Raw genomic sequence first — 9,965 nt, forward strand, 5'->3', positions numbered from 1 at the left:
CTGTATCTCTACGTAACTATGGTGTAGGGTCTGTATCTCTACGTTACTATGGCGTAGGGTCAGTATCTCTACGTAACTATGGCGTAGGGTCAGTATCTCTACGTAATGGCGTAGGGTCAGTATCTCTACGTAACTATGACGTAGGGTCTGTATCTCTACGTTACTATGGTGTAGGGTCTGTATCTCTACGTAACTATGGTGTTGGGTCAGTATCTGTACGTAACTATGGTGTAGGGTCAGTATCTCTACGTAACTATGGCGTAGGGTCAGTATCTGTACGTAACTATGGCGTAGGGTCAGTATCTCCACCTACCTACAGCGTAGGGTCAGTATCTCTACGTAACTATGGCGTAGGGTCAGTATCTCCACCTACCTACAGCGTAGGGTCTGTATCTCACGTAACTATGGTGTAGGGTCTGTATCTCCCTTACTATGCGTGCTAGGGTCAGTATCTACGTAACTATGGCGTAGGGTCTGTATCTCACGTAACTATGGTGTAGGGTCAGTATCTGTACGTAACTATGGTGTAGGGTCTGTATCTCTAAGCAATCTATGGTGTAGGGTCAGTATCTGTAACGTAACTATGGTGTAGGGTCAGTATCCTACGTAACTATGGCGTAGGGTCAGTATCTGTACCCAACTATGGCGTGGTGCCCGTATCTGTACGTAACTATGGTGTAGGGTCAGTATCTCTACGTAACTATGGCGTAGGGTCAGTATCCGTAACGCAATCGTATGTAGGGTCAGTATCTCTACGTAACTATGCGGCGTAGGGTCAGTATCTCTACGTAATGGCGTAGGGTCAGTATCTCAATGCAATCGACGTAGGGTCTGTATCTCACGTAAATCCATGACGTAGGGTCTGTATCTCTACGTAACTGTGTCGGTAGGGTCTGTATCTCACGTTACTATGGTGTAGGGTCTGTATCTCCACTGCAACTATGGTGTAGGGTCAGTATCCTACGTAACTATGGCGTAGGGTCAGTATCTCTACGTAACTATGGCGTAGGGTCAGTATCTGTACGTAACTATGGTGTAGGGTCAGTATCTGTACGTAACTATGGTGTAGGGTCAGTATCTCTACGTAACTATGGCGTAGGGTCAGTATCTGTACGTAACTGGCGTAGGGTCAGTATCTCAACGTAACTATGGCGTAGGGTCAGTATCTGTAACGTAACTAGCGTTCGTAGGGTCAGTATCTGTAACGTAACTATGGTGTAGGGTCAGTATCTCTACGTAACTATGGCGTAGGGTCGTATCTCTCCGTAACTTGGCGATCGAGGGTCTGTATCTCACGTAACTATGACGTAGGGTCTGTATCTCTACGTAACTATGGTGTAGGGTCTGTATCTCTACGTAACTATGGCGTAGGGTCTGTATCTCTACGTTACTATGGCTTAGGGTCAGTATCTCTAATGTAACTATGGCGTAGGGTCAGTATCTTCTACGTTTCTATGGCGTAGGGTCAGTATCTCTACGTTACTATGGCGAGGGTCAGTATCTCACGTAACGGCATGGGGGTCAGTATCTCTACGTTACTATGGCGTAGGGTCAGTATCTCTACGTAACTATGGCGTAGGGTCAGTATCTCTACGTAACTATGGCGTAGGGTCAGTATCTCTACGTTACTATGGCTTAGGGTCAGTATCTCTACGTTACTATGGCGTAGGGTCAGTATCTCTACGTTACTATGGCGTAGGGTCAGTATCTCTACGTTACTATGGCGTAGGGTCAGTATCTCTACGTAACTATGGCGTAGGGTCAGTATCTCTACGTAATGGCGTAGGGTCAGTATCTCTACGTAACTATGGCGTAGGGTCAGTATCTCTACGTAACTATGACGTAGGGTCTGTATCTCTACGATACTATGGTGTAGGGTCTGTATCTCTACGTAACTATGGTGTTGGGTCAGTATCTGTACGTAACTATGGTGTAGGGTCAGTATCTCTACGTAACTATGGCGTAGGGTCAGTATCTGTACGTAACTATGGCGTAGGGTCAGTATCTCCACCTACCTACAGCGTAGGGTCAGTATCTCTACGTAACTATGGCGTAGGGTCAGTATCTCCACCTACCTACAGCGTAGGGTCTGTATCTCTACGTAACTATGGTGTAGGGTCTGTATCTCTACGTTACTATGGCGTAGGGTCAGTATCTCTACGTAACTATGGCGTAGGGTCTGTATCTCTACGTAACTATGGTGTAGGGTCAGTATCTGTACGTAACTATGGTGTAGGGTCAGTATCTGTACGTAACTATGGTGTAGGGTCAGTATCTCTACGTAACTATGGCGTAGGGTCAGTATCTGTACGTAACTATGGCGTAGGGTCAGTATCTGTACGTAACTATGGTGTAGGGTCAGTATCTCTACGTAACTATGGCGTAGGGTCAGTATCTGTACGTAACTGGCGTAGGGTCAGTATCTCTACGTAACTATGGCGTAGGGTCAGTATCTCTACGTAATGGCGTAGGGTCAGTATCTCTACGTAACTCATGAGACGTAGGGTCTGTATCTCTACGTAACTATACGTAGGGTCTGTATCTCTACGTAACTATGGTGTAGGGTCTGTATCTCTACGTTACTATGGTGTAGGGTCTGTATCTCTACGTAACTATGGTGTAGGGTCAGTATCTCTACGTAACTATGGCGTAGGGTCAGTATCTCTACGTAACTATGGCGTAGGGTCAGTATCTGTACGTAACTATGGTGTAGGGTCAGTATCTGTACGTAACTATGGTGTAGGGTCAGTATCTCTACGTAACTATGGCGTAGGGTCAGTATCTCTACGTAACTATGACGTAGGGTCTGTATCTCTACGTAACTATGACGTAGGGTCTGTATCTCTACGTAACTATGGCGTAGGGTCTGTATCTCTACGTAACTATGGCGTAGGGTCAGTATCTCAAGCGAATCTGGCGTATTAGGGTCAGTATTCTCAACGTAATGGCGAGGGTCAGTATCTGTAACGTAACTATGGTGTAGGGTCTGTATCTACGTAACTATGCGGCGTAGGGTCAGTATCTCTACGTAACTATGGTGTAGGGTCTGTATCTCTACGTAACTATGGCGTAGGGTCAGTATCTCTACGTAACTATGGTGTAGGGTCAGTATCTCTACGTAACTATGGTGTAGGGTCTGTATCTCTACGTTACTATGGTGTAGGGTCTGTATCTCTACGTAACTATGGTGTAGGGTCTGTATCTCTACGTTACTATGGCGTAGGGTCTGTATCTCTACGTAACTATGGCGTAGGGTCAGTATCTCTACGTAATGGCGTAGGGTTAGTATCTCTACGTAACTATGGCGTAGGGTCAGTATCTCTACGTAACTATGGTCAGTATCTGATGATGCAGGTTTTTTCTGTGCAGTTCATACATCTTTTACAGCAGGTATAGAGCACACCCTGGTGGACAATATGTGCAGTTCAGGCTCTAGAGGTTAAAGTGTGTGTTTGTCCTGTAGGTATGAATGATTAAAGTGTGTGTTTATCCTGTAGATATGAATGATTAAAGTGTGTGTTTGTCCTGTAGGTATGAATGTTTACAGTGTGTGTTTGTCCTGTAGGTATGAATGTTTACAGTGTGTGTTTGTCCTGTAGATATGAATGATTAAAGTGTGTGTTTATCCTGTAGATATGAATGATTACAGTGTGTGTTTATCCTGTAGATATGAATGATTAAAGTGTGTGTTTGTCCTGTAGATATGAATGATTACAGTGTGTGTTTATCCTGTAGATATGAATGATTAAAGTGTGTGTTTGTCCTGTAGATATGAATGATTACAGTGTGTGTTTGTCCTGTAGATATGAATGATTACAGTGTGTGTTTATCCTGTAATATGAATGATTAAAGTGTGTGTTTGTCCTGCAGGTATGAATGATTTCAGCTACCTGCACACCAACTGCTTCGAGCTGTCCGTGTTCCTGGGCTGTGATAAGTTCCCTCATCAGGTGGAGCTGGCGTACGAGTGGGAGAAGAACAGGGAAGCTATGCTCATCTTCATGGAGCAGGTCAGTCACGTTTCAGTTACTCAGTTCATTTATATTAAAACAGAACAAGAGGAGCAGCTTTTAGTTTGGAATAAACTTCCAGGACACTCCAGGAGATCTTCTAAATCAAGACTTTAAACTGTTCCGTTTGACATTTCTTCCCTTGACACACATTAAACCTTGAACTATATTTGTAACTCTCTCCCTCTCTCTCTCCTTCTCCCTCCCTCTTTCTCTCTCTCTCCCCCTTCCTCTCTCTCTCCTTCTCCCTCCCTCTTTCTCTCTCTCCCCTTCCTCTCTCTCCTCCCCCTTTCCTCTCTCTCCCCTCCTCTTCTCCCTCCATCTTTCTCTCTCTCTCTCTTCCCTCCCTCTCTCTCTCCCCCCTTCCTCTCTCTCTCCTTCTCCCTCCATCTTTCTCTCTCTCTCCCTCCCTCCCCCTCTCTCTCCCTCCCTCCCCCTCTCTCTCTCCAGGTGCATCGCGGCATCAGAGGCATCGTGAAAGATCAGCAGGGGAACGCCATCGCCAACGCCACCGTGTCCGTAGAGGGAATCAACCACGACGTCACCACAGGTCCATAGAAAACATTTCCTCTCCTCCTCCTCCTCCTCCTCCTCCTCCCTCCTCCTCCTCCCCTCCCCTCCTCCTCCTCCTCCTCCTCTTCCTCTCCTACTCTTCTGATGTCTCATGTTTTAACTTAAATGGAAAGAAAAAAGCATAGTCTGTAGAATGCAGGTTTAAGGAGCTTCAGCATTGGTTTCACTTCACCAGACCAGGAGGCTTCTTCCTTTACGTTACGGTCTCTGTTTAAATGTCCGTCCCGTCTCTGTGACTGCAGCGCCGACGGGCGACTACTGGCGGCTGCTGAACCCGGGGGAGTACCGCGTGACGGCTCGAGCCGAAGGCTTCTCTCCCGTCACCAAACTGTGTGTGGTGGGTTACCAGTCCGGAGCCACCGCCTGCAGCTTCAACCTCGCCAAGTCCAACTGGGACCGCATCAAACAGGTCTGAACCGAACACACCCTGAACACACCTGTCTAGTTCAGGGGGGTCTGTAAACTACGGCTCCCTGTGGCTCCCTGTGGCCTCGACAAACGGTTGTTTCATACCATTTTAAATTAGTTTTATTATTGTTGTGACCCTACACCATAGGTACGTAGATACAGACCCTACACCACAGGTACGTAGATACTGACCCTACACCATAGGTACATACGTAGATACAGACCCTACACCACAGGTACATATGTACAGACCCTACACCATAGGTACATATGTAGATACAGACCCTACACCACAGGTACGTAGATACTGACCCTACACCATAGGTACATATGTAGATACAGACCCTACACCACAGGTACGTAGATACTGACCCTACACCATAGGTACATATGTAGATACAGACCCTACACCACAGGTACATATGTACAGACCCTACACCATAGGTACATACGTACAGACCCTACACCATAGGTACGTAGATACAGACCCTACACCACAGGTACGTAGATACTGACCCTACACCATAGGTACATATGTAGATACAGACCCTACACCATAGGTACATATGTACAGACCCTACACCATAGGTACATACGTACAGACCCTACACCATAGGTACATACGTACAGACCCTACACCATAGGTACATACGTACAGACCCTACACCATAGGTACGTAGATACAGACCCTACACCATAGGTACGTACGTAGATACTGACCCTACACCAAAGGTACATATGTACAGACCCTACACCATAGGTACATACGTAGATACTGACCCTACACCATAGGTACATATGTACAGACCCTACACCATAGGTACATACGTACAGACCCTACACCATATAGGTAATGAGTAAGACCTACACCATAGTAATGCGATTTAGATATGCCTACACCATAGGTACGCATTTAGATACTGACCCTACACCATAGGTACATAATGAGATACAGACCTACACATAGGTACGTAGATACAGACCCTACACCATAGGTACGTAGATACAGACCCTACACCATAGGTACATACGTAGATACAGACCCTACACCATAGGTACGTACGTAGATACAGACCCTACACCATAGGTACGTAGATACAGACCCTACACCATAGGTACGTAGATACAGACCCTACACCATAGGTACATATGTAGATACAGACCCTACACCATAGGTACATATGTAGATACAGACTACCCATAGGTACATATGTAGATACAGACCTACACCATAGGTAAATATGTATACTACACCATAGTTAGTAGATAAACACCACACCATAGGAGGTACAGCCACACCATAGGTACATGCGACACAGACCTACACCATAGGTACGTAAATACAGACCCTACACCATAGGTACATATGTAATACAGCCTACACCATAGGTACGTAGATACAGACCACACCATAGGTACATATGTAGATACAGACCCACACCATAGGTACATACGTTACAGACCTACACCATAGGGTAATACGCAGATACCCATATAATACGTAAATACAGACCTACCCATAGGTCTCATTGAACAGACCCTACACCAATAGTACATATAGATACAGACCCCACCATAGGTACTAAGATACTGACCTACACCATAAGATGCGTAGATACAGACCCTACACCATAGGTACGTAGATACAGACCCTACACCATAGGTACGTACGTAGTAAGACCGCCTACACCACAGGGTATGCGTAGATACTGACCCTACACCATAATGCGTGAATACAGACCCTACACCATAGGTACGTGAATACAGCCACCACAACATGTTAGCCTACACCATAGATGCATCGTAATATGACCCTACACCATAATGCGTAGATACAGACCCTACACCATAGGTACATCGTGGAACAGACCCTACACCATAGTGCGTAGTAGATACACCACACCATAGTGTAGTTGCCTACACCATAGGTACGATACGTGAGTCAGCTACACCATAATCGTACGTGAATACAGACCCTACACCATAGGAATGGTCGTGAATAGCTACCACCATAGTAGTGTATAACCCTACCATATTGTAAATACTACCTACACCATAGGTACATATGTAGATACAGACTACCATAGGTACATATGATAGACCTACACCATAGATGCGTAGATACAGACCCTCACCATAGGTACATATGTAGATACAGACCCTACACCATAGGTACGTAGATACAGACCCTACACCATAGGTATATATGTAGATACGACCCTACACCAAATTGCCTACACCATAGGTACATAGTACAGACCCAACCATATGCATAGATACAGACCCTACACCATAGGTACGTAAAGATACAGACCCTACATAGGTACATACGGTAATACAACTACACCATAGGTACGTACGTAGATACAGACCTACACCATAGGTACGTAGGTACAGACCCTACACCATAGGTACGTACGTAGATACAGACCCTACACCATAGGTATGTACGTAGATACTGACCCTACACCATAGGTACGTAGATACAGACCCTACACCATAGGTACGTAGATACAGACCCTACACCATAGGTACATACGTAGATACAGACCCTACACCATAGGTACGCATCGTGAATACTGACCCTACACCATAGATGCGTGAATACAGACCCTTACACCACGTGTGAATTACAGCCTATAGGTAGTACGTAGATACAGACCTACACCATGGAGTACGTACGTGAATACGGACCTACACCATGGAGTACGTAGTGAGATACAGACCCTACACCACAGGTACGTACGTAAATACTGACCCTACACCATAGGTGCGTACGTAAATACTGACCCTACACCATAGGTACGTGATTACAGACCAACACCACAGGATATGCGATCGTAAATACAGACCCTACACCATAGGTACGTACGTAGATACTGACCCTACACCATAGGTACGTACGTAGATACAGACCCTACACCATAGGTACGTAGATACAGACCCTACACCATAGGTACGTACGTAGATACAGACCCTACACCACAGGTACGTACGTAGATACAGACCCTACACCATAGGTACGTACGTAGATACTGACCCTACACCATAGGTACGTAGATACAGACCCTACACCATAGGTGCATTAGATACAGACCCTACACCATAGGTACGTAGATACTGACCCTACACCATAGGTACGTACGTAGATACAGACCCTACACCATAGGTACGTAGATACTGACCCTACACCATAGGTACGTAGATACTGACCCTACACCATAGGTACGTAGATACAGACCCTACACCATAGGTACGTACGTAGATACAGACCCTACACCATAGGTACGTAGATACTGACCCTACACCATAGGTACGTAGATACTGACCCTACACCATAGGTACTTGCATGCATGTGTGTTTGGGGAGAAGATTTTAATTTGCTTAAATTCTGTGGCCGCATATTCTGTTTGTGTCCGATTATCTTCTGCGTCTCCAGACAGATTTATTTAAGATCTTTTGAAAGTTTGCAGGTTGCAGACTGCCCGGTTTAGTGCCGAATAGACAAAGTGTCCTTCTCGATTCCTCTGCAGATCATGGCTCTCCACGGCAGCCGGCCGATTCGGCTCAGCTACGGCAACAACCGAGCGCAGAGCCCCGCGGTCGCTAACGGAAACCGGCGCGTGCTGGACGGCAACAACAACAACAACTTTTCGCAGAGTTCATCGGTCAGCGCCGAGCGGCAGAGGCGGCTCCGGATAGCTCGCCTCCGGCGCCTCCGCCAGCTGAGACTACAGCGGTTAAGAGCAATGGCGACGACGACGTTACCGCCGACGACCACCACGATCACCACGATCACCACGATCCCCACCACGCCAGAGACGACCACTTCCTGGTACGACCCCTGGCCCGTCGAGGAGGGACAGTCCTCGACGCCGGGCGGTTTCACGGACTCCAGCCTGGATTATAACTACGAGTACAAGATCGATGACTATTAGCCTCTCAGTCAACACGCAGCCGTCCTCCTAGACACCCCGACTATCTTTACACGCACATTATAATCACTCCTTCCAGTAAAATGTTGGAAGGAGTTTTTTTGTGATTGTTGTGGGCAAAAATCCTTGATTATGCGGCACGTTTTCTTAAAAAATGCGATGGAATATGCGGGATATTTATGCAGTTTTATGCAAGGCAAGGCAGCTTTATTTATATAGCACATTTCAGCAACAGTCCAATTCAAAGTTCTTTACATAGAACATGAAAGAGCAGTTATAAAACAATTTAAAAGACAAGAATACATTTTACAGTACATATAAGAATTTAAAGAACTGAGAGATAAAATACGCGAATAAAGAGCAGTTAGAACAGTTAAACATATAAAAGCAGATAAAATAGGTTAATTGAAAAAAGGACCAATATGTCAGACATCTCAAGCAGTTCGGTCCATATCTCTGGTTCATCTCAACAACAATGGGTCCTGATGCTTCACATGGAGGATACATTCCCCATAGTTACAGAAGCTTTAGTCAATTTCAATATTTTTTTTATTTCAAAAAATAGTTTACAGATATTCAGTCATCGCAATACGTAAAGAAATAAGATACAAAAATATATACAAATAATATAATATGAAAGTAAAAATAACAGTAATAGTCTAAACAGAGGGAAATAAAAGATACAAAAGAGACAGACTTTCAGAAATCAATAATATAGACAGCAGGAGCACCTAGACATTTTCAGATAATATCAGATATTAAGATAGCTTTCTTATTGGATACCAACTTAAGAGACTCAATTCAATTTTATTTAGAGTATCAAATCATAACAGAGTTATCTCGAGACTCAGGGTACAACATGTCAAATTCAACCTCCAACACCCTGCTTTCACTTTCAAGCTCACGTCGTGTAATTACGTCACTTCATAACGTTCCCATGGCAACAGGGGAAAATGGCTGCTCTTGTGTGAAGTACACGCAACATTTTTTCAACTTTCTGCTAAGATATATTATGGGACTTTTTTGCAACGAAAATGCG

At 45.1% G+C, this 9,965-nt stretch overlaps 1 protein-coding gene across 1 annotated transcript in view; it reads left to right on the forward strand.

The window, feature by feature from the left end:
- The window catches only part of aebp1b (AE binding protein 1b), a 72,112-nt gene extending 62,577 nt beyond the window's left edge, over nt 1-9,535 (forward strand). The window contains 4 exon segments of the mRNA XM_039804055.1: nt 3,871-4,010; nt 4,461-4,560; nt 4,826-4,992; nt 8,525-9,535. Of these exon segments, the coding sequence (XP_039659989.1) occupies nt 3,871-4,010; nt 4,461-4,560; nt 4,826-4,992; nt 8,525-8,929 (812 nt within the window). The 3' untranslated portion in view covers nt 8,930-9,535.
- The last annotated feature ends 430 nt before the right edge of the window (nt 9,536-9,965 follow it).

Source organism: Perca fluviatilis, chromosome 6 (assembly GCF_010015445.1).
Source record: "Perca fluviatilis chromosome 6, GENO_Pfluv_1.0, whole genome shotgun sequence".
Lineage (NCBI taxonomy): Eukaryota > Metazoa > Chordata > Actinopteri > Perciformes > Percidae > Perca > Perca fluviatilis.